Source organism: Capsicum annuum, chromosome 6 (assembly GCF_002878395.1).
Source record: "Capsicum annuum cultivar UCD-10X-F1 chromosome 6, UCD10Xv1.1, whole genome shotgun sequence".
NCBI classification, from domain to species: Eukaryota; Viridiplantae; Streptophyta; class Magnoliopsida; order Solanales; family Solanaceae; genus Capsicum; species Capsicum annuum.
In genome coordinates, this window is record NC_061116.1 from 140,784,557 (window position 1) to 140,811,442 (window position 26,886).

The window sequence follows — 26,886 nt, forward strand, 5'->3', positions numbered from 1 at the left end:
GGGGTGGGGTGCTTTTTTTAAAAAAGAATTAAAAAATTATAATAATTAAAAATTATATTAATAAATAATTTAAATATAAATTTTTTAATTGATATTTTTTGGGTCCCCTTAGTGCCACTTGGCACATTTCAATTCGTAATTTAGTAAAAAAAAAAATTCTCACGCGTTTACAGTAAGTGTATTGCACGCGCAGAGCCATGTAGTCAAAAAATATCCAATTGGATCAAAATTTGGGGGGTTTAGAGGTCTGATAGGTATAGGTCATAGTTGAGGGGTTTAAGTAAATTTTCGAAACAAGTTTAAGTGTCTATCGATGACTTTGGTCAATTTGTAATTAACTAAAAACGGATGTACTTTTTCTACCATTGCTTATAAGATCCAAACATCAAAACTCAACAATTTTCATAAACAAAATAATCTTGTAAAATATTTTAGAAACCTTAATACCCTAAAACTTTTCTTTAATACCCTAAAACTTTTCTTTAATACCCATAAACTAACATGTCGAAAATATCCTTTCTAATATATAGAAAATGTCCTCCTACGGTACTAGCCTAAGGATTGTTCTGATTGAGTAATAAGTTCCTTTCATTCTTGATCAAAAATTTCACGTTCGAATTTCTTTGGATACCGAGTGTTCTTTGTTAGGAAACTAGCACTTTATTCGTTGTAGAGCTTTTCGATGCGAATATAAATTTAGTCGAATCATATATGAGTATTGAACATCGTTGAAAAAAAAATGAAAGAAGAAAAATATCCTCCTGCCAGCACACTTGATCCATTCACCATACTGGCTGAGAATTTCACATGGGGTTCTTCAGATGAAAATTAAATAAAAAAGGACCCTTTCGTATCTTATTTCAATTTCCCAGAGAAATTTGTACAGAACTATATCATATAATAGTGTATGTAATAATTTAACTTGGAAAATAAACCGTGCGTTATCATGCGTATAATAAATTAATACTCCACAACTTGGTGACTTGGTGTATGTATAGGCGCGATATCTCGTGGATTTGTAGGTCCATTTTCTACTAACCCCAAGGCCTGAAATAGCGATATAATAATAAACCTCCAATAACATGTTTCATTTAATTAGTATATCATCAGCAATCATTGCACAAGGTGACGCCTCATCTTAAAAAATTACTCTGCGTAAATATGTTTAAAATTACATCTAATTAAATTATTCTTGTCCAATGTCTCTTTAATTAGTTTTGTCCTGTTTTTTTCAAACGTTATGAAACCATATCGTTTAGTAAAAATATTAGCTCCTCTAAAAATTGCATTGCTAACAAAAGTATAAATGACATGATCTGGAGTACGAGGGTTAAACTGTCTAATTTTTTATGAAAATTTAGACATAGAATTTTTAAATTTTATTAAAACAAAATCTGCATATTTAAGAATTTTATAAGAAAAAATACTATCATAAATTACAATAATTACTCGCATCTATCTTTATATGTTGAGTATACTAAAAATAGTTGTTCAACTCTTTTGTCCAATTTAAAAAATCAAGAGATAATTTATGTTTTGTGTCTTTTTAATTATCCTTGTATCTAATACTATTCATTTTCAAATATTTAAATACTTATAATTAACTGGTGGCTTGTTACGTGTGTTTGCACGTTTATACCTTATTAATGTGGCATACTTTTTAAATTGTGGTTACAAAAATAATTCATGTACATAATCTTCAAATTTAGTTGATGTATTGGTCACCACAAAATTAAAAATCCTCGTTTTTTAAAACATCCTCATTTTTTATGTATAAATATTATAATTTACAGAACTCATCATGAACAAACCTCTTTTACATTTATCGGCTCTATGCGAAGAATTGAGGTAATCACATTTTTTTGTCCCTTACTCTTTTACCGGTACAACTTGGCATTATAATTTCGATCTTACTTTTATATGTTCAGGATCATCATATGAGGCAACAACTAATGAGGAGGACGATGATTAATATAATTTGTTAAGAAATAATTACACCTGATAGAGAAAATCAGTACATAAAATGGTACTATTTCTAAACATGACAATAACATGATGATCAATGAAATGAGTTTCCAACTCACTTAAATAAAAAAATTATATTAATGAAAGTGACAAATTATTTTTTTAGATGAAAAATTGAGCGAATTTATCTCATACAAAAATGAATATTTTTACCGTCTCATTGATAAAGTGTAAAATTAAAATGTAAGGCAACTATATTTTGAGGCGCGGAGGATCGGGGTGAATTAGAAGCAAAAACTTTACATCATATACTAAGAAATCATCAAAATCCAAGTAATAAAAAAAATTAAATTCAATTAGGTGAATTAATTAATTAAATACTCAATTTACACAAACCTATAAAAATCTTCTGTCCTCAACATATAATAATTCTGTTTCTACAATCTAAAAGCCGATTAAGAATGCACCACCAATACATATATACACACAAACTAAACACATTAAAATATAAAGATCTAGTTAAAGAGAGAGAGTAAACAATGCCTCCAAAATATGATGAACAAATAACTGAAGCATCACCGCCACAGAAATATAGAGGATTTGATGATATGAAGAATCTCAGTAATTATCTTAAGATTTTCTCCTATATATATTTAGGTGCTGATAAAATTTATCAGATGAATTTGGTCTTATATTAAATTAGGTAATCTGTTCGCACTTTGCGCTATCAAACAAATCACTTTATAAATTTTAATTGATATGTAATTAATGAAATAAATAATTAGGTACCAAAATAAATAATGTAAGACATAGATACGGAAAAAATAAAGATCAAATCTTAAAATTAAATATCTAAAAAAATATTAAAAACATATTTCAACAAAGCATGCATTTTAATTCCAATCAAATTCATAAACGGAGCATCATAGATTTTAGACTGCTATAAATAAATAATATGCTTGAGTCTCTTAAATTTAACTTTTTTTTTCTTTTTATTTGCTATTAGAAGCTCATGAAGTACCAAAAAATTAATTATAAATATTTCAATACAATAATTCTTGTCAGAACTTAAACAAAGGTGAAAATAAATATTTGATAAATATGATAACTATTCTACGTGATAATATCACTAAGTTTATGAATGAGATAATACATCAAAATCCCCCCGAACTTGTTCCGACAACTTACTTTATCACTTAAACTTTACCGATAATTATTTACCCCCCTAAATCTTTTTGAAGTGATTATATACCACCTTAAAATACAACACCACTCTCACTACGGAGAGTGTATTACACTTGCATCACATCAGCGCTATATCAGCACCACATCAAAATTTATTTTAAAAAAAGTGACCCCACTAATTTATTTATCATTCAATATTAAAAAAAAAAAAAAAAAAAAAACCTCCCCCCTCCTCCCACCCCGCCCCTATCCCTTTCTTCTTCAAGCCCCCCCCTCCCCTTTCTTCTTCCACCCCCACCTCCCACCCCTTGTATCTCTTCTTCATACTCCTCCTTTTCACCATCCATTTTTAATAAATCACAATTTTTTTCCTCTTCTAAGTTCGAATTCATCAACAATTCAGTCTTACAAGACTTTATCTTTTCACTACATTTTCCATCAAAAATATTTTTAGAGCAACAGCCATTTCTCAATTCACTTGATTTTCCACAAAAATCACACACACGAAAAAAAAAAATGATTTCAACCCTTACAATACCAAGTAAACTGTAAAACCCTCAATCCCAAACCAAACAACAACAAAAATCTCAAAACTTTATACAATTGTTCAAACCACCCAAACACCAAAAAGTTAAATCCCAAATCAGCAAACTCAAATGCTTCAATGATGGTGACAAATTTGATAATTTGAGGAGTAATTGGGGTTAGGTTTTGGAGGGGGGAGGGGGCTGGTGGTGGTGGATTTGGTGGTAGTGGTTGGTGGGTTTGGGAGGAGAATTAGGGTGGGGTGGGATGGGGGTGGGGGTAGAAGAAGAAGGAGGGAATTTATATATATATATATTAATTAGTAGCCATTTAAAGAAAAAAAAAGTCACGCATTTTTTTTAAAAAAGAAAAATATCACGTCAGCATTAGGTTTGGAATTAATTCACTTTAAAGATGTTAAGGGGGTAAATAAATGAAAGTTAAATTTAAATACTAAAGTACGTTGGACAAACAAATTTAGGAGGCTTTTGATGTATTATCTCTTTATAAATTATGGACCTACTATAACACTCAAAAGATACACTAATTAATCTAGAATCATGTTATGCATTATGATTTAATATTAGCCTTTTCAATATTTTTTTTCTTAAAATGAAGAATGTAGCTTATTTTTATTTTGACTCCATTCTTGTAGCCTTTCCAATAACTCTACATCGCTACACAATCATGCCACTAATTTTATATTTATTATTTGATTTACACATAATACTTTATAATTTTTTTAAAGAAAATATTTTGTTTGATTAAACAATATTTGCAATCTCTTTATTGATAAAAATTATTCATATATATAAAAAAAATCTTAGAATTATAGTCATTGTACTGCTACATTGTAGATACAAATCTAATATTTTTTGTCATCTTAGTAGATTTTTACATTGATATATATACTTTATGTCGAGAAGTATGAGTTTAGCTGCCCAAAGACTACATACATCTATCCTGATAGCAATATCACATTAATTTTTTTTACATTGACAATATTTTTCATAAAAGAAAATTAAAAAATATTGTCCTCTATTTTTCATCATTATATTAAATTTTATTAAATATATATTTAATTTTATGTGAAATTACTTATTTTCTTTTATCTTTTTATTTTTGTAAATATATATATAAATTAATATATTTTCATACATGTCACACCCCCGGTTTTTCACCGCGTCCAACCCCGCTAGGGAGTTGGTTTTAGAGAAAATGGGTTTTTTCAATTGAAGTGACGTTTTGAAAAGGGATTACTTTACTTACAGAGTCGCCACTTGGAATTGAGTTTGGGTGTTCCAAGTCACCTTATTGAATCCCTATTCAAAAGGAAATGACTCTTCAATTTTTGTTTTTTCGTCTGCGAACTAGAAATCCGGATAAGGAATTCTGTTGACCGAGGGGAAGGTGTTAGGCACCCCTCGAGTCCCGTGGTTTTAGCACGGTCGCTTTAATGACTTACGTCCGGCTTAAATTAATTTTTTTTTTTTAGGATTTATAATATTTGTTAACCTAAAAGTTGTTTGCCTCCCGCTTTTAATTTATTTTGAAATTATTTATTATATTGACGTGTGGCTTACCGATAGTAGAACTTTTCGGCCTCACCACAAATTTTGGCACGTTTCTCGCGCCTTTATGGCATTTATGAGTCGTCCCTATTTTCCTAATCTAAATAAGCACCTAATGGGTTTAAAACCTACCCAACCCAATTCAATCGGCTTTAAACGGTAGGTTAATTTACTATAACGAATGGTCGGTAGCAGGGCTTTCCAACTTCATCGTTAACTTTCACTTGTATCTTAAATATTAATTATTTAGAGGCTAACAACCTAACTCATTGTTTTATGAATTCACTCCCTTACAATATGTTTTTCCTCTCTTTTATTTTATCAGATATGATAAGTCTTGAATAGGTAAAAATACAATGCTAAATCCAACTTAATTATTATGAAACCCAAAGTAAAATAGTACACATTTTCAGTATTTACGAATCAGTTGGAAATTGCTAAAACAACAAATAACAATAACAATACAAATGTGCTGGAACCTAAGTACAAACTATCTATTAGCAACATGAATAAGGAATAATCAATTAGACAAGGCCAACTTGGACAAGTAGCAGCGAGATAAATGAAGGCAAATAAAAAATAAATAAGTAAATAAATAAACTAACTCAAGATAATTAAAACACAAATTGGTAGTTTATTAGTTTAATACAGTTGATTAGTGAATTTATCAGATCCATTTTAAGCCAAAAAAAAAAAGGAAAAAGACGAAGAAAAAGACAATGTGCATGGCTTGATATATATATACATTTACGTTTGGCAGAATAAGGGAAAAACATAGACTAAACTAGTGCCTAAACTATTGAGGTAACTCATTACTTTACACCGCCAAACAAGTGAAACCAGAAGAGGTGACGTATTTCAAAGTAATAAAAAAATTTTTTTAGGAAAAGAAAGATAACTCCCATTACTCATCTTTTGATTTTAAACCCGAATTGTCTAATCTTGTCTCAAATTTTGAAAGAAAAGAAAAATAAAGCAGACAATCTATGACTAGGGGGGTAACGTGAAACATAGTGTATTCAAATCTCACATTCTTAGAACTTAATAAGATCGAAAAAAAAAAAAACAATACTAGCAATAACGAATTCTCCTTATTCCAACACGCAATTATATGGTACACATAAAAAACATTCCCATTGAACGCTATCTTTTAGTAAGTTTAACATGCATATAATTCCGCATCATGGAACAATCCTAAACTTTATAAAATTAGTTGACAACTCCGAATCTACATACAACTGTATAACTACTCCGTAACTTACTCGTACAACTCATGGCAATCATAAAACCTACATAATTAATCAACCACACATACTAAATAATGCATAATGTCATTTAAACAATTTTATTTATGCTTTAATTCACAAGAAACTTATGGAATAATGATAGTGAGTTGGATAAAAACCCATGTGATGAAATAAATTCAGTATAGAAGCAAGAATGCCATTACCGAAAACTCAAACGGAGATCCCGAACTCAAACCCAAATTTCTTCTCCTCTTCTCCTTTGATTTTTCTTTTTTTTTTCCTTTCTTTTTCTCTTCTGTTTTTTTTCGTTCTTCCGTGTGTGTGTGTTTAATATATATTTTTTCTTTTCTTTCTTTTTCCGTGTGTGTGTGTTTTTTCTAAGTGCATGTGTGCATGTCTTTTTAGTGTATGTTTGCATGTGTTTATATAGTGTATGTTTTGTCATGGGTTGTGTGGAGGAAGAGTGGGAGAGGTTAAGTAGAAGTGGGAATTGTGGGTGGTTTGGGTAGTTTAGGTTTTTTTATTATTATTATTATTATTTTTATTATTATTAATAAAATAAAAATAATTAAAAACTAATAAAATATAATATAAGCTAGTAAGATAAATTTAAAATGCCTAAAAAAAGATTAATTGAACATTAAAATGATATAAAAACATTAGGTTTGGGTCAAAAATTAGGTGTTTACAATACATGGTTGTATACTTATATTATTTGGGAGAACTGATTTTATACATTATACTCATATTTACAAAAAAAAAAAAAAAAATTCTGAACTTTTTATAATAAATCTTCATTTCTATACATAAGATATTATGATTTTTACACATAATAGATCTAAAAAAGAAATTACATTTCTTCATATTTTATTTAATATACATTTAATATATTTCCTAAGCTAGAATATAATTTTTTATTAATTAAGAATAAAATAAAAAATATCAATTAAAAGCAACAAAATAAGGAAAGTGATATGGGTAATACTACTAATTAACAGAACACAAATTTTGGCTAAAATTTAATGTTTTCTTTCTTATTTTTCCCCTTTACTTATTCTTTGTTTTAAAACTATATTTCATCCCCTCCTTTCTTGTCAAAATGATTCACCATTCGATTTTTGCAAATTTAAAACCTATGACTTCTACTATATTTTTTGTCGATATTTTTTTAATTTTTGCTATCCTAATGTTTGCCTTGAATTAGTAAAGCCCACATTTTACTCCAATTTTTATGCCAAAATATTTTTTTTCTTTCTTTTTATATTCTGTTAGCATCTCAATACTTCTTATTTTTCCCCTTTTCTTATTCTTTGGTTTAAAATCATATTTCATCCCCTCCTTTCTTGTCAAAATGATTCACCATCCATTTTTGCAAATTTTCACCTATAACTTTTACTACATTTTATGTCAATATTTTTTAAAATTTTGTTATCCTAATGTTTGCCTAAAATTAGTAAAACCCACATTTTACTTTAATTTTTATGCCAAAATCTTTCTTCTCTTTCTTTTTATATTCTTTTACCATCTCGATACTTCCATATAAACAATCTTTACATTTATTCTAAGCTTATTATATAAAGGATTTAAAAAAAAAAAAAAAAAAAAAGAGAAAAGAGGAGGAAATAGAACTCTCATAACTCATAAGCTATTGTGTATATACTTAATTGTATACATACAAACAATATATAAACAAAAAATTATTAAATAGTTGTTTCGCGTTACACTATTGAATTCATTTCTAATTTTCTAATCAGATCTGTTATCATCAACATCTCTTTTTCAACCTCGTATTTATTCCTCATCAATATCCCTTACCTTTTATCATCAATATCTTTTTTCATCCTTGTATTCATCTATTTACTTGGACGTTACAAATTTCTTAGGCTGTATTTCTTACCTTTATCCTCAATATTTATCCTCGTATTCATCTATTTACTTAATTTTTACAATAAAGAGAGAAACATGGGGTGGGGGGCGGGGTGGGGGAATACGTTAGTCTCATTAGGAGCTGGAGAGTTTTTTCTTTATCAACGTTTCAAAAGGTGGAGATGGTATGTGGGTGTGTAAAGAAAATTAATGATGCTCTTAATTGTAATGAATCAAATAAATAATTTTTTAGATATATATATATATATATCAGGAAAAAATGTTGGTTAATACATTTGATTAAGAATTAACAATTCTTTTGAAGGATATTTTTGTAATTCAACTTTTCATTATGGGGCTTTTCATTTTTAGAATAAGTATGATAATGGGGCTTTTCATTTTTAGAATAAGTATGATAGGATGATATAGTAAAGTTATTATTTTATTTATTATTTCTTAAGTAGTGCACCAAGCCATTAGCCAAACATGAACAAATAAAAATAAATAAGGAGAGCAACAATTCAAAATATTTTAAAAGGCATATAAAAAAATGTAGTAAAAGAAAAAATCCTTTTTAACTCTCAAACAATAATAACGTCACCTAGAATATGACAGAAGGCCTGGAGTAATTCCAAAATGCCAACACAACCATATTCACGTTGTTATATTTTCGAGTGACTCCTCTAATAGTAGTAGGTGTATAAGCTAGCATATAGCAAGAATTTTCACTATAAATATACATGCAATCTCAAGGAATAGACAGGCCAAAAGCGAAGAAGCCTTGTGAGTGCTAATTAATTTCTTCAAATAGAATAATAGTAGTTTTTCTCTTATTATAGTTTGAACTTTGAAGAATGGAGGTGATGAGAAACCACAACAATGGTACCACCACTAAAATTATCATGAAAAATGGCAGCATTCGCAATGGCAATGGCAATGGCGATATTGTTAATGGCAACTCCCATTCCCATGGCAATGGGAATATTGTTAATGGCAACTCCCACTCCCATGACAATGAAAATAAGCTTGTAGAGTATAACTCTATCAAACCTGGTTGGTTTTCTGAGTTTAGCGCACTTTGGCCAGGTTAGTGATCTTACTATGATACATCCTAATAGTGTAAATCTTTTCAGGGTACTTCCTCCGTCTATTTTTATTCATTCATCATTGATCTGGCAGGCCACTTACGGAGCAATAAATAGAATGACAATCTAACTATATCACCCGTTGTATGTAAGAAATTCAATGGTTTGGAAACTAATTATAATTAATAGTAAAAGCATATGGGACTTAAGTGATAAATTATCTCTTAATTTTTAAAATTGAACAAGTACTTTTTAAAGTGAACAACTATTTTAAGTATAGTGGACGAATGGAGTATTTTCTTGTACAAGTTATAGCAGATAACATATTTTATTTTCGGGCTATTAAATGCACGGTTTTAATTGGTTTTACACATCCAATTCGTGTAGATTTTAATCTATTATAGTAGATTATTTACTCCAGTATCCCCTTGATCATGTTTGTTGTGGACTGTTACTTCTTGTTACACGTAATAATTTGATGATTTATTGGTAGGTCTTTTCCCATTTTCCTTTTACCATTATTGCACAAGACAAATATTCTCTGGAAGTATATCGAGAGAGCATTTACTTAAATATTACTCTTACTTATAACATTGTTTATTCTTCATGAAAGGTCAATTTGTATATAAAATGATAGTTAGTCTTTAACCATTGATATTATTAAACTATATGCAGGTGAAGCATTTTCACTTAAAATTGAAAAGTTACTATTCCAAGGAAAATCTGATTATCAAGATGTTATGCTCTTTGAGGTAAAACATATACTTTCTCCAACCTTATTTACTTGTAATGTTTACCAAAAAAAAATTAGAAAAATAATTATTTCAAAATATTTATCGTATTAAAAATTAAGAACAAAATTAACTATTCCATCTTCCATTTTCACCCTTGCGATTCTAAGGAAGTTTTATAAGAAATTAAAAACATGGGGACCCGAGTAAATTAAAAAAGACAATTTAATCAAATTAAATAACTTTTATTATTACTAATATTTTCTTAAAATACCTGCAAAATACTACAGTTACAAGTGAATAGAACATGAGAGAGTAGCATAAAAACCACTTGAGAAAATTGTCAATCAAATGCAATGTATGTCTGCAAGATTATAATGTTACAAATAGTTATTTCAAAATATTTGTTGTTTTAAGAAAATATTTTTTTCTTTTTCCAATATTACCCGTACAACTCTAATATGTTAAACTTGTGAAATGATTTGTAACAATATTGCTTAAATTTTTAATATATGGACAGTCAGCAACGTATGGGAAGGTGTTAACATTGGATGGGGCAATTCAACACACAGAGAATGGTGGATTTCCATACACTGAGATGATTGTGCATCTCCCACTTGGTTCCATTCCATCCCCCAAAAAGGTTAATATCTAATTATTTTTTCTGCAAGAAGAAATGAAAACAATTTTATTTAGAAGAACGCACTAATAATGTATTTACATAGAGTAGAGTGTGTTAATTTTTTGTGTGTATTTCAGGTTTTAATCATAGGTGGAGGGATTGGTTTCACATTATTTGAGGTCTCTCGTTATTCAACTATCGAAAAAATTGATATAGTTGAGATCGATGATGTAGTTGTAGATGTAAGTCTAATTTAAATTATAATTATACATGATTGATCATATATAGAGTAGATTTTCTTTAATTTATCATTATCCATGAATATTAAAACAAATTATATATTTATATTCCTCTACTTCAATAGGTATCTCGAAAGTTCTTCCCATACCTAGCAGCAGGATTTGATGATCCTAGAGTAACCCTTGTTATGGGCGATGGTAATGACAAAATTATATTTTTAATTGCATTCTAAACCCCTCCGTTTATTAGTTGTCATATTTGAACTTAATATATTCATTAAGAAAGTAAAAATGATTGACATGACTATTTTACCACGCTATCCCTATATATTAATTGATGTTTAGTATTAGGTCTTGGAATATGATTTGAGAAACAAGTAATCAATGCTATGGGTAAATAGAAAAAATAATTTTCTTTTCTGGATCTATGTTAAAACTAACAAGTAAAAATGAAAATTTATTTCTAAAATAGTCGACGAGTAAAAGGGTATGGAGGGGAGGGAGTATTTTCCTCTTCCTTTTCTAATATTTCATTTCTGAATTATTTTCCGATCATCTTGTTAGGAGCTGCATTTGTGAAAGCTGCTCAACCTGGATACTATGATGCCATTATTGTTGACTCTTCTGATCCTATCGGTAATTTATTTGTCAACATGAAAATATAACAATTATAGCATATAATTATTCTGTTTTTCCTGTCATTAAAAATATATTATTATTTATCAATATATAAAATTTAAACTTGATGTATATTATTAATGTACAGGTCCAGCAAAAGACTTGTTCGAAAGGCCATTCTTCGAGGCAGTGGCGAAAGCGCTAAGGCCAGGAGGAGTAATGTGTACGCAAGCAGAGAGCATTTGGCTTCACATGCATATAATTAAGCAAATTATTGCAAATTGTCGCCAAGTGTTTAAGGGTTCTGTCAATTATGCATGGACTACAGTTCCTACTTACCCTACGTACGTATTTGTCTTTTTTAAAAAAAAATATTTTTTAATTTCACCTAAATTTTTTTCTAATAATTATTATGTACGATTGAAAAAACCAACAGAAGTCAGAAATCTTGTAGCCTTCGGTATGGGGAAATTCCTCTTTGTTCTTATTCATAGCTAATATAAAAATTAATTGGAGTATATAATTATTAGTAGTACTTTAAAGAGTATTTTCGGACCCACAATTGTTTTTTTTTGGTAAAACCCACAATTATTAATCTTTTAAAATATTATTAAACGCTCTTGGAGTGGTTAAATATTTTATTAATATCCAGCATTATGGACTTATATAAAAGAAGCATGTCGAGATCCTAGAAAACATTCCGTTCCCCTGCCCATTTTAACAATTTACTAATATTTATTGTATTACCATGAAATTAACTAGTACAATTTTCACCTCCATATATGCTCAAAATTAAAGTAATTCAGCTACAAATGAATATGTTAGTCACTGTTAGCTAAATACGATAGATGGTTAACTGTTCACTAAAAATTGCATCCAAATCAATGTAGGACATTCCCAAAATAGATGTAGAGAGCTTATTTTAGTACTCTTGTCGGTCCATATTATATAATGTTTTTTACTTTACGCATAATATAGACAGGAAGCAATATTATTATTATATTACGTCGAGATCAGGGAATTAAAATAATTAAATAAAGACAAGCATTTGAACCTACACCTATAATTTGTGTCTTGAGTATAGACTGAGAGAGCTTTTTTTAAAATTACTTTTCTTTTTTTTTCATTTTAATTTTATAATCGTTTGTATTAATGTATGTTACATTGCTAGCAATAAGTTTGTCTATTTGATTTTCAGTGGTGTAATTGGTTACATGCTTTGCGCTACTGAGGGACCTGAAGTTAATTTCAAGAATCCAGTGAATTCTATTGACAATGATAACAGCTATGTCAAATTCAAGGGACCTTTGAAGTTCTACAACTCTGATGTAATTACATATATCAACGCATAATTTTCTTAAATTTGATTTATGTCTTTTCTTTTGTTAATCTGTCAACTAACCCTTTTTTTTTCTTTTCAGATTCATAAATCAGCATTTATTTTGCCAACCTTCGCGAAGGATTTGATTGAGTCTTGATTATTTAACAAATAATGATGATTTTATGGTATATTTATTGTACTTAGATTGATTATGTATGGGGAAATAATGAAGCTGCTTATGTCTATGCAATTTATTTAAATAAAATGTAATAATGCAATAAAATGGTGAATGGCCATCATCCACCAGAAGTGTAAAACTGCACGAGAATTATGAGAACGTGGTTATATATAAAATCACATTAATTAACATCTTGCATTGCTGTGCTGCACATCTCATGATTTTTGGTTTTATTTCTTCTTTAATGAAAAGGAACCAGGACATAATTAGCTTGCTTGTTGAAGTATGAAAACATTTTGAGTAATTTTCATTTACACTCTTAACAGGTATCCTCATTTGGTACTACCAAAGAAAAAAAAGATATCCTCATTTGAGGCTTACAAGTTACAGTCTTCTCTTATTATTATTATTTTTAATGGTTTGCACCTTAATTTCTTAAGTTCCTTGCATAACTTATAAAAAAAACCACTTTTTATACTTATTAAGAGGACAAAATCACCTATACTTTGTTGTGTAAAAATTTCAGCATCATGCGCTTGCTCTAAAATTTATTGAAATTGTCCTAAAATATTTTATTTAAAATGAGTCCATTTAATTGATTTATGAGTGAATTATGTAAATTAACTCATTCTCTGAGTTAGAACAAAATAATTTACGTATCTATTAAGGAATTTTATGACCGCGCGGACCATTTCCCTTCTGGAAATATAACTCTTGTATTTAGTTATCTAAGGGTAACATGAAATCAAAAAAAGTATTATTTCCAGTTTAAATCACTTGAGAATCATTATTGCATATGGTTACACATAATACGAAATATTGCAGATATATAGAAATAGAACTACCTCATGGCCATATTATGGAAAAAGCAGAGGAACAATTTTTTTCTCCCTTCGTTTAAAAAAAAATGATCTATTTTGACTTAGTACGACGTGTATTCTCTTTTAAGCGGAGGGAGCAACTTTTCTTTTGGTGGATTTGATCACTAAAATTTAAACGGGAGAAATGGGCAAGTAGTTACTTCCCTTCCTCTTTGTTTCTTTTTACTTTATCCATACTGACTTTTACACTTGATAAAGTATTTATTAGAAGTCTATTTCAGTAAATTAATTTTTTTAATTATACTTTGAAAATTCTACTATTAGAAAGAATTAAGCAGTTGATGATGATCTAGTGACACAAGTTTTATAGTAACATTTGCCCTACTCTCAAAATTTTGAAGCAGTTAATCAAATCTCATGTAGAATTTTGCAGAGTGATAGTCACCTACTAAAGCATCAGCGATCCAAGGTGAGGCGAAATAGTAAAGCTCTTTTCATCCTTAATCAGAGGTTACGTTGATAGAAAAAAGCGACTAATCAGACTCATTTAAACTGATCAATATATTCTCGTGAAAATTAGAAGGGTACATTACAATTTACAGCTCCATCCCACATTCCCACAAAAGAACTTTAAAGATAGAAACATATTGGAGAACTTCTGTAGGAATTGAACAAGTCCATCCATATTCATACTTCTGTATGAAAAAATCTAAATGCTTACGGATGGACTTACAGGATAGCAAAAGCTCTCTATGAACATCACTAATATTCATCCTCTTTAATATCATGCATGCTGCTAAATACCAGGCCACAATAGTGCTGACATATTTTTGCTTCCGATTCTCTCCCCTGTTTGTATTATGGAGCTGCAAAACTTTACACGTGGGATGATTCCATGGCAGGTAAAACATGTACGATCATTGGACTCATCTGAATGGTTCAACAGGTGCAGATTCTTGGAGAAGTTCAGCAGCCTCAAAACACTCCACGGCTTCAATTGCAGATGCACCATTTTCACTTTTGTAAACCAATCCAAGATTGTACCAGGCAGAAGGATTTGTTCTGTCAAGCCGCAATGCATCAGTCAGAAAGCTTTTCATGACGGGCAATGATTGGCCATCAAGGTGTCGAAGAACAATAGCAGTGGAAACCAAACTCGGAACATGGCCGGGGTCTATGTCTAAAGACTTCTGAAAAGATTGTAGGGCTTCTTTGTAAAGTCCCCTAGCTTGATAGAGTAAACCTGCAAAATGACCACCATTAATGATGCCTTTCAGAAGTTGGCTCAGAGCACCGTCAAAGATGATGAAATTGCAAGATAGAAAGCATGAAATAAAATCCTGTTCTTTACTTAACCTCCAACATTAATCGATGCATACAGATTAATCTGGGTGTCACGCAAAAGTGAGTTATGGAGAAGCACTTTAAAGAGTAAAGGATTTACGATAAGTAGGAGTAAGATAAAGTACATACCCAATACACTGCATGTTTTGCTAGTGAGATAAGAGTGATGTTGAGGTAAGATTAAATGGAATTAAGGTTACCTAAATGTGGACAATTTTGATATAGAACTCAATGTTTTAGGAAAATAAAATAATAGATAAAGATATTACACACAGGATTAAATTGGGATGTCGAAATGCAAGAGCACCACAGGACTGTTTATCTTTCTATCAAAAGTGAAAGGCAAATTCTATTGAGTGACCTTAAGGCCATCAATGTTGTATGTTGTTGAGTTTTTAAAAAAGGGTGGAGCAGCAGAATGATTAAAAATGGTTGAAATTGTCTCCTAAACTTTTAATAAGCACAGATGACTTTAAAATAGACAACTTAAAAACAGAAATCTGCAAAATAAATTCAAAAAACTAAAATATCTCAATTGAACATATCAAACTAAATTTAAATTTAAACAAAGACACCTCCTAAACTAAACTAATTATTATTCTAGTAAATCAACAGTTACAGAAGCAATTTTCAACACTTCTCCTTTGCTTCAGTTGCTGCAATATAAAAATTATCGTTCCTCCTCAATATGCTTTAGCGGTTGGGGCTGAATTCTTTTAATTTTTTTTTTTTTTTTGAACTTGCACAATTTTTAACATGACTCCTACTACTGTTTTTTTGCATAAAAACACCCTAATAACCTATCTTGTCTGAAAGCTCTTTTGAAAGTGCTATAATATGACAATGATGGGATTTGCTGGGAATGTTTGTGAGCTTGGATCTTCCATTATAAAATACGATTTCATTATAGGTTTCAAAATTATAAAATTATAATATTATAGGTTCCAAAATATGATTTCATTTTCACTGACAAAATATGATAGTTCTCACCAGTGAAAATTTGTGGGGCATTCAAATACAGTTGCTTGCCATGTTTGAAAATCAGGCTAAAAACCAATATTAGTTAAAAGTGGTTGGAAAATGATTCTTTAGAATGAACTCAGAGATTAAGAAAGAGTTTTTAAAAAGGGTGGAGCAGCAACAAGATCAAAAATGGTTGAAATTGTCACATAACATTTGTTAATCATAGAGGGCTTCAAAATAACCAACCTAAAAACAAAAATCAGCTGAATAAAATTCAAAAACCTAAAATATCTTAACTAAACTTATCTAACTAAATTGAAACAACGATTCCTACAACTAAACTACTTATTATTCTAGTAAATGAGCAATTTTCAACATGTATGAAAGTGAAGGTTAGGCCTCTAAAGCCCACCATATCCTCAAGTGAGTGTTGCAGATATGTGAATGTAATGATGGATGCACATTCATACAAGATTAGAAATGAGCATAAATGATCACATCCGTCAGAAGGAGCAAGTAGAAGATATAGAGATTAAATGAGAGAATGCCGCTCGATATGGATTTGCAACATGTTATGTAGGGCTCCAGATGCACAGTTCTTTGATGTACTACATTATGATTGAAGGTCTTAAAAGATGAAATGGTAGATAAAATATTACATGGAAGAAGTTATAGTAAATGATATCTCACTAACCAGGCAGATCTATCAAAAGATAGAACTTAGAAGATAATGAAAGTTGAAAATTTGTGTTGGTGGTACCAACTAGAAGACTCTTAGTATATTAGAGATATAACCACTAGATTAGATAACACCTAGCGTTAATAGTTCAATACTCCATAATCCACAAGTATGGAGTATTGAATATTATGGAGCCAAACAGAGCATTTATGAAATCGAGGATTCATGGTCAACCCTAAGAAGCTTGGGATTGAGGCACAATTGTTATTGAATAGATTCTTGCAAGGATATAACTTCAGGCAACAAGTATTATTCTAAAAAAACAGTATTTATGATGCAGATTCACAAATAGAGACTATGAGAGGCCCATTATTCCATATAAAGCTTTTCATCCTATCTAATTTACAAATTTAACCTCTGTTATCCACAGCATGAGACTAGCAAGAAATAATGTATTTGTTAGTCCAAACGCTAAAGCCATTAGTCCATCAAAAAGAGCCAGACAACAACATAATCCAGTGGATTCTTTCTCATTTTTTTTCCTTTAGATAAGGATACAGTTTGAAGAAATGAGTTAAGTGTAGAAAAAAACAAAAGAGTGCACAAAATTTGAATCACTCCCAGATTTCAAGCCTCCTATTTTTTTTGAAACCGGTAACTGTGATTTCAAGCCTCCTACTCCTATCCAATCAACTTTTAGATGAAAAAATACTCTCTAACTAGTGTTTGATGCAGGTCTATGAGATTACTTCACAATGTACATTACAATCGCCAATCTCAATGACAAGCTACACACAAAAGAAGAGGTGGCATATTATTCTATTGGATCAATAGCCGATACATGCGGCAGTTAGGTAATCCTAGTGCAAGTCCATTTCAAGATAATAATTTAAGACTTAAAGAAACCAGAGCACATTGTTTCTCTGATTTTCTTTATAGGTTTGCAGATACGCATAAAGCAGCAGTGATCAAACCCGCTTTGGCCATAAGAGATCACAATCTAAAGCTCAGTATATAAAATTTAATTACAGAATACCAAATTCCTCTTCAATTGGTTTGTTTTGCAAAACTTCTCAGTTCACACGTTGACTGGATAACCTCTCCGCTCATTATACCTGTTCATTTGTATCGAATTGTAGCTCTTTACTTGCATTTCTGCTTTTAAATAGGGAACTTAAGAATACTTAAACTTGCAAGCTTAGTGTGAATGCCCCGCTCCCTTGGACAAGGAGTTCTTGCATTTCCTAGGCAACATCTATTGACGATGAGACTGTCTACTTGAGTCATATTGCCCAGTGCCAGATAAATAAGAACGGAAAAACGATTTGGTCTAAATCAACTTCTGTTAGAATATGAGTAGGAATACGAATAGTATATCCTACTAAGAAAAGGATTGTAGTGTAGTGTGATAGTGTCTATAAATAGGGTCTCAATGTAATAATTTAGATACAACAATTCAATAATATTTTTCTCCTACATTTCTCACATGGTATTAGAGCTTTGGTGAGAAACTTACTGGGAAGAAAACTCAATAAGACAGTCGCCATGCTTCAATTTCTGACGCTTGTCAAGTCTAATTTGAGCCCTCGTCTGCTTTATAAGTGTTGTGCGTGAAAACCAGCACTACCCCGAGGTGCGAAACACCCAGGCGAGCAAACCCCAGTGATCGAATCTTAGTTCCGGCGATCCATGTGCCGTCACGTGCCGCCGGAAGCCTCAGATCTGTGCATTACACGTGTCACGCGCCGGCGCGTGTAATAGATTCCAGCTAGTTTCTGGCCAGTTTTCTTTTACAGTGAAGTCGCCCCTTCATTCCAAAGCTGTCCCTTTAGCTATTTCTTGATTCTAGCCAGTTTCCGGCAAACAAATTCAATTTTTTTCCGGCGACTGACCAATTTTCTGGTGAGTGACTTTTTTGCTCAATTTAATCCTATGATTAAATCTAAACCTTTAATGAGGAGATCAGAAAATCAAACGTCACAGTCCATGAAAAATCGACGAGGGGAAGGTTGATTTGGAAGATCTCGACCTAAGTGTAATTATTGTAAACGCTTAGACATACTCGTGATGTATGCTATTCTCGACCTAAGTGCAGTTATTGTAATAGGCTTGAACATACTCGTGGAATATGCTTTTCTTTGCATGGTCTACACCTAAAAATGCTCATGTTGCTCAGTCTAACACCCCAGGTGATCAACGGGTGTATTTATATGACAAGGAATATCATGAGTATCTTCAGTATCGAGCAAGTAAGCATACATCTCTACCAAATAGTCTCAACTACACAATCTCATACCTTTGGATCATAGGTTGTGGACTCAGGTGCTTCTGATTATATTTTCAGTAACAAGTCACTTCTGTCTGATATTGTCTATTCACAATCTCTTCTTGCTATTACTTTAGCCAAAAGGGTCCGAACAAAACCAGGAGGAGTTGGACAACCCAAACCCCTATCTTCTTCACTCTAGAATCTGTTCTTTATGCCTCTGGCTGTCCTTTTAATCTTGCATCTATTAGTGATCCTGGAAGATATAGGTGGTTGGTTGGAAAGTTGAATTATCTCACAGTGACTAGACCTGACATCTCTATTCCTGTGAGCATTGTAAGTCAGTTTATGACTTCCCAATGTGATAGTCATTGGGACGCAGTTCTTCGTATTTTGGCGATATATAAAGTCATCTCCGGGTAAAGGACTAATCTTCGAGGATCGAGGCCATGCGCATATCACTGAATATATAGATGCTGATTTGGTAGGATCACCCTCTGATAGACGTTCTACATTCGGATATTATGTTTTAGAGGTAATTTGGTGTCCTGAAAGAGTAAGAAATAAAGTGTGGTTGCTCGATCTAGTGCGAAAGCAAAATATTGAGCAATGGTTGCAGCAACTTGTGAGCTAGTTTGGATCAAACAGTTGCTAAGAGAACTAAAGTTTGGAGAAACGATAAGATGAAACTTGTATGTGATAATCATGCAACCCTTCATATTGCATTAATCAAGTATTCCATGAGAGGACTAAGCACATAGAGATTGATTGTCACTTTGTCAGAGAAAAGATACTTTCTGAAGATATTGTTACAAAATTTGTGAAGTCAAGTGATCAACTTGCAGGTATCTTCACCAAGCCACTCACTAGTCTGTATATTAATTACATTTGTAACAAGTTAGGTACATATGACTTGTATGCACCAGTTTGAGGGGGAGCGTTAGAATATGAGTAGGAATAGGAATAGTATACAAAATCTTACTTGAAAAAGGATTGTAATGTAGTGTTTATAAATAGGGTCTCAATGTAATCATTTAGATACAACAATTCAATAATATTTTTCTCCTATATTTCTCACAACTTCAACCCTATATCTACACACCACAAGACATCTTATTAGAAAAGTTTAGGAACATAAGCCAAGATAAGTGAATTAAGCAAGTAATACCTGCAGAGTGGCATCTAGAAGCAGAATAAGGATTGATAGCCTCAGATTTGATTAGGCAAACCTCCGCATCACGCCACTGAGACAAGTTTGTGTATACGTTTGCTAGATCATGCCATGTTTCCATTTCTAAACTTCTACTGTTGTTTCTCATGTTCTGTGGGTTCAAAGGGCAAAATAAACAATTCGACTGAGGAAAAATGGAAAACTAAAAGGATAAATTGAAGTACTAAAGTCAGGAATTTACGGAATACTAGATTGAACATTCAAAAATGTCCTGCCTGAAGAAGACAAATAGAATTGGAGATGAGAATTTTTTTGTCCAAGTTAATATTTCATATTGCAAGGAACCATACCTTTACCAACTTTTTCTGAACTCCAAAACTTTTTCTCTGAACCTGGAGTACTGCAAGAAGATGAGTATATGTCTCCACGGCATCCCGCAGATGACCCTGGGCAATCTGTAGTTTAGCCTTAGTGTGGAGCAGTTCTCCTTGATTCCATTTTCCTGTTTCTTCTAGTGCAGCATTAATTATGTTTTCCCCATCTACATACCTCTTTTGAGCAGATAGAATGCGAGCTACAAGAAGCCATCCTTCGACAGTAGAACCCCCCTCTAACTTCAACAGCTGCTTTGCATAGTAGAGAGCAACATCCAACTTTCTCTGCTCTGCATTCTCCAAACTAAGGTAGAAAAGAACATTAGGATTTCTTCCTCCAGTCATCTTTTGTGCCGTGTCAAGTGATTCAAGAGCTTCACACAATCTTAACGTTCTCTCAGAATCAGACATGATGGCACGAGATCGACCTGAGAGCAGAAGACCAAGTAAGCATTTTGTAACACTAGCCATCTCATTACATTTCCCTTCAATTTTTGGGAGCACTTTCCGGGCATACCCAATCCCTTCTTCCAATAAATTGGGATACTCTACACAAATTTTTGCAGCAAGGACACACTCAAATATGCCGTTATCATTGTCCCTATAATTCATCAAGTTCCTTAACAGATTCAACGCGACCATGTCATCACCTTCCGCATAATAGCACAGGGCAAGGACAGTGTACTTCTGTCTTCTAACAACAATTCCAGGGAGCAACTCCTCAACCTGATGGGCAAGTGCCCTAAATTCACCTGCAATGGATAATGCAAAACAGAGGTGATCCAAGATCGATGGATCCCATACGATTTTCTTGAGGATGTATCTTCTTAGAAGAACCAGAAGCAGCAGAATAGCTTCTTCTATATTGTTTCTAGGTATGAAGGAACCTTCTGCCTGAGCACGAAGATTAGGAGGGGCTGCATCAGTGCCACTGTATAAGAGAAATACAGCATACTCCTTTTCTATTTTGCTTCTCGTTTCCACATCAAGATTCCAACGATAAAGCAGGGCCCTTCTATACGACAAAATTGTTTCTTGAGGAGCACAAGCTAGCTTCCACAGCTCAGGAAGTAACTCCACCGCCTTGTTCAACGTTTCCAACAATTTGCAATCAGTAGAAAAGTTTTCAGGTAAGCCATCTGGCAAAGCAGACTCAACTGTATCCAGTATCACTGCACATGACTGAGCAGCTTCTGCAGAAGTCATAAAGGAAACGTTTAATGCCCAATAACAACCGATATTGCAGGAACAGACTTAAAGAAGCACAAACATGCACAGATAGAGGTTTTCATGACAGTGTATCGAAAATACCCAAGCAGACATCTTCATTCCTCAATATTCCACAACAAAGTTGGTGGAATTACAGTTCCCAGGAAGAAGATAATGCAATAGAATAAACACAAAATTAGAGTTCCCAGGAAGAAGATAATGCAATAGAATAAACACATACTATGAGCTTAGCTAATTAAGGTGAGGAAGCACCTGTGAACCTCCCAAGAGCCTGCAAGGATGTTGCTTTGAGTAAAATGGCCTCAAAGAGCAGACTTACTGCATGCATTGACATAGGTGGGATAGCATCACTAAGTGAATTCCGCCTAGGTAGCTCACCTCTTCTTGCAATGGAAAGTTTTATCTTGGGAACCACAGCAGCAATATCTATTCCCTCAAATACATGAAGAGCAGCCTCAATGTTACCTTTTTGATACTCAAGCCGACCTAACAATGCTCTTGCTTCCTAAAATAAAAGTATCTTAGCCCTCAAGTAGAATATGAAAGGAAATAGAAGTTGAGCAGTCAAGAGCATTTATTGGCAAGGAACTGAAGTGAGTAATGTCTTTCACGTTGGAAATGGAAGACATGTTGAAAACATTATTGTAAATCAATATGCAGTGACGCCATGTTAATTTCCATAGATATGATGGACATCTCCATCTTTAAAATGATATTAGTGATCCATTACAAGTTAAAATATAATCATACCATTACATAAGAGTGGAAAGTGAAGACAGGGCTTGTTCATATAAATAAAGTGGCAAAAGCATTACATACAACTTCATGCTGAGATATAAGAAGATCACTGAGTCTCATATATTTTTAAAAATCTTCATGTAGAGCAGCTTGTTTCCTGCCGTGCTTCCATTGTGAATTCAATTTTCCTTTCACATGCTACTGAACCATCCCCTTAATTCTTTAAGTATGCAATCATGAACTCTATTTCAAAAATTATGTAAAATTTACTATGTCTACCAAATCATATGTCTGATTATGTATACTTTAGACAACATACACAGTGGAAAGCAAAACACATGGCAGGTAACATGTGTCACGCATATGCCCATTAAAAGAGAGTTAAGAGGACTAACTCTATAACAGTGTCCCAGTACGAGTATAAAGCCCGCAAATTGCATTTCAGTTATTAAAGAAATCTTTACAAGCGATACTTGAATAGAATGACACATGATAATGCATACAAAGAAGGGACTTCTCTTCTCTAGCCTTAGTCAAAAAACAAATCTTAGTTTGCCCAAAACCAGTATAGTGATGGGATTTATCTGGCGGACCCAGGATTTCGAGTGGGTGCCTGGGAAGTCCGAACACACATTGAAGCCGAAAGCTTTAAAGTTCCACCTGAAAACTGAAGCCCATCTATCTTCTTGGTTTACTAGGTCTTTTCTAAACCTTATGCCAATTTTAATACATTTTTTATATAATTATACCCAGTTTGCCTCGGATTTAGCGGGTGCCAGAGCACCTAAAAATTAGCCTTAGGTCCACCCCTGGATTTATCTAATACTCCCTCCATTTCGGAATAAATGAATTGTTGGGGTATTTATTGGTGTTTCAAAATAAGTGAATCGTTGAATTTTTTTCCAAAATTACCCTTATGATTTGACAAGCAAAAGAGACTACAGCTTTTTCTTTTTTTGGGTAAAAGAGACTTCAAGGGTAAAAATGGAAATTTATGTCTTTGATGCTTTTTTCTTAATTTGTGTGCCAAAATCCAACAATTCATTTATTTCGAAACGGAGGGAGTAATAAAACAAGATTTGCCGTTATCAACTGAAAAATTCCCTAGTATCCAGCATGTGTAATAAAACAACTTCCTTATGGGATCAAAAGGGAAGAAAACTTTATCATATGTAAACTTTTGTGGAACCAACCTCATAATTCAAAATGCCACTCTCACGAAGTGATGATTCTGCTTCTTCTATATTACTGGTGTCTGCCTTGGCGTCATCACCGGCTCGCGACGAATACCCACTAGCTGAATAGTCCCGAGTTGCAAGAGACTCGGATGATGGAATAATATCTTCAATCCTTAATTGCTCCCCTGAGCAAATGCACTTCATCATCTTTCGCAATTTAAGGTTAAAACTAATTTTCTGCTTGTAAACCCAATACTTAACATTCATCCTGTCTCATTACGCTGAAATGTTGAATCATAAAAGTTCACAAAACACATCAGAACCCAAAGTAGAACATGAATCGGTCTCAGTAAATGAAGATAAGATATTTTATTCAGCAGACAACATTATAAGAGAAGAAATCACGAAAAACAAAAAATTAAACCTGGCATTACAATACATCATTAAGAAAAAAGGAAAAGTCTACTTTGATTGACAAAGGAAAAGAGAAAGACTAGGTCAAATTCAATCTGCCATTTCTTGTACTTATATTACTTCTTTTTCTGGACTGCATTGCACTATAATTTCCCTTGAGCCGAGGAACTATCGAAAACAGCCTCTCTATCTCTGAGGTCACAGTAAGGTCTTAGTACACTCTATCCTCCCATCCCAGACCCTACTTTGTGGGATTATACTAGTATGTTGTTGTTATTGTTGTTGTTGTTGTTGCAGGTCAATTTCAATCTCAGTAGAATTGTGCTGATTTCACATACAGCCAAATAGAAAAAACTATACATTTGAAGAAATGCTGCACCAAGATTATGCATATCATAGACTTTAGAGACCCTAAAACAACAAATGAAACAAAATCTCCAGTCTTTGTGAAACCCTAACATAATGAATTTGAGTAAAAGTAAGCAAAATCCAGTAAAGGGAAGAACCAACATTACCCAAACAAAGACTCAGTCAAGCTAAACCACGAAAGCATTTAACTAATAATCAAGAAAAGTTCACTAACAACCCATTGTATAACACAACTAGGTGAAAGTAATCAACTTCAAACAGTGAAAGATAAGGTTAAATCAAAGCACAAAAAGTACCTTTTGATTGGTAAAAAGCATTAACTGAGCCCACAAGATATTAAAGTCTCCACTACCCATTTTTCTTCCAAAGATTATAGCTTTTTGCTTGATTTTCTTGACTGAGTTAAACCCCCAAAACCCAAAGAATCCAAAGCTTTAGAAAATTGTTTTTTTTTTCCTAAGTTGCTTGTGTATGGATTTTAGTGGTAAGCGTAGAAGAGAAGTTTCAAAAGTCAGAGAGAAGTAGTGAGGGCATTAAATGTGACACCCAACAAACCCTGAAAATCTTCTCTTCTTTATCACAGAAAGTCACAATGCAACTACAGTATTATTTTCTTATTTGTAGCTATTTTTTTATGTTAGCCTTTGGACATAAATTTTGAAGCTTAATTTTAAGGACTTGTTCTGTAAGAGAGATAATTGATTACCATTTAATTTTGAATGAGTTTATTCTATATTTAATCGAGGATAAAATTATTAGCTAATTGATTGAAGAATTAGTTATTTTATAATTATAGTGTTATTTTTATTTTAGATGAAATAACAATTTCGAAGTAACTAATTTCAAGATAAACTATTTTGAAAAATTTATTCTCCAAGCAAAACGAGTCCTAAATATTTGTTTGAGATCAAAATTTGATTAGATTTTAAAATTTTGATATTTAAATATTATTAAGATTTTGCTAATTTCTGAATTTTTTAGAATTTTCAACAAAACATTAAATTTTTCCCTAAGTAAAAGATGCATATTTAGACATGGTTCTAAATTATAAATTCACAAATTTAACAATTTAAATTTTTAAATTTTAAATTTCAATATAAAAAGTATGATCAAAGAAGAGCTTAATTAATTGTGACAGAGATTTTTCTGTAACCTTTTACAATAAATTAGTAATGTCTGACAGTCTTGAATTTCTTTACAGTGGTTAACTGATTTTAATTATTTATAATTATGATGATTATTTTAATGTCTGCTTTTAGAAAAAGGTTAATGGAGAAGGAATAGAGTGGGTCTCATTGTTGAATTTTGGGTACAAAGGCCTTCAATTCAAAATGTTCTGTCAGTTGCCTAATGCGTTTCGAATATAAAAATGATTCTTCATTTACTTTTTTTATTTCACTTTTCTTATTTTAAGAATATTTTGTCCATTGTCTTGCCTCTTTGCACGTGCTTTATTCAATAAAAAGAGATAAAAGAAATATTTACTTGAATAAAGATTAGATTACTTTTTTTCAAGATACATAGTAGGTGTTTGCATGGAATTTCTTTTTTGTTTTGAACAATTATTTCACTTTAATGAAAAAAAGGTAAAAATAGTGGTGTTTAGTCATAAAAAAATCTCACTTTAATGAAAATTATTTTTAGAAAAGTAAAAATAAATTTACTCTTATTTCTCTCACAAGATTTCAAAAATAACTTCAATTTACATTCATGGTCAAACGCAACATTAACTCCAACTCCAACTTCAACCCCAACTCTAAAAAACTATTATCTTCATGGCCAAACATGGTCATAGTACATTATTTGGGATGGCAATATTTGACTTAAAATACTAATCGAATCGTTCAACCAACTATTTATCAACCAACGATCTACCTACTGAACATTTAATCGTAATAAGTTTTAACGTTTCATATACCTTGATAAGATTTAACTTTTTATAGACTTTTAACTCATCCTGTCTTTTAATCGCACTGAGGTTACATTTCATGTCAATAAATTTTATCATATTTTTACAACAAATTCTTTATTGACAAAAAAACAAATATCTCCATCATTTTTCATCGTCCAACATCAGTGCACCATCCTAATACCTCTGTTTACCTTTCCCATTAAAATGTCATTGTCATCGAATAACAACAATGACATCCTTAGAAATATCAAAAGTTAGTTCTTTTCCCGGCCTC

At 31.8% G+C, this 26,886-nt stretch overlaps 2 protein-coding genes across 4 annotated transcripts; one reads left to right on the forward strand and one right to left on the reverse strand.

Moving 5' to 3' along the window:
• The first annotated feature begins 9,051 nt into the window (after window positions 1-9,051).
• Window positions 9,052-13,349, forward strand: LOC107853101 (putrescine N-methyltransferase 2). The gene is made up of 9 exons (XM_016698114.2): window positions 9,052-9,445; window positions 10,120-10,196; window positions 10,696-10,818; window positions 10,935-11,039; window positions 11,162-11,234; window positions 11,601-11,672; window positions 11,803-11,998; window positions 12,853-12,982; window positions 13,076-13,349. The coding sequence occupies exons 1-9, from the start codon at window positions 9,214-9,216 to the stop codon at window positions 13,130-13,132; spliced, it is 1,065 nt and encodes a 354-aa protein (XP_016553600.1). The 5' UTR covers window positions 9,052-9,213; the 3' UTR covers window positions 13,133-13,349.
• Window positions 13,350-14,517: 1,168 nt separating this feature from the next.
• On the reverse strand, window positions 14,518-25,334 carry LOC107853098 (protein NPGR2). 3 transcript variants are annotated; one of them, XM_016698111.2, is made up of 6 exons: window positions 24,997-25,334; window positions 23,933-24,198; window positions 22,254-22,506; window positions 20,748-21,964; window positions 20,395-20,548; window positions 14,518-15,217 (listed from the first exon to the last, which is right to left on the reverse strand). In XM_016698111.2, the coding sequence occupies exons 2-6, from the start codon at window positions 24,182-24,184 to the stop codon at window positions 14,901-14,903; spliced, it is 2,193 nt and encodes a 730-aa protein (XP_016553597.1). In that variant the 5' UTR covers window positions 24,185-24,198; window positions 24,997-25,334; the 3' UTR covers window positions 14,518-14,900. The 3 variants fall into 3 exon arrangements, with proteins under 3 accessions (XP_016553597.1, XP_047270857.1, XP_016553598.1); XM_047414901.1 differs by having other exon boundaries at window positions 23,933-24,102; window positions 24,997-25,297; XM_016698112.2 differs by lacking the exon at window positions 24,997-25,334 and adding an exon at window positions 24,847-24,979.
• Between the last annotated feature and the right edge of the window lie 1,552 nt (window positions 25,335-26,886).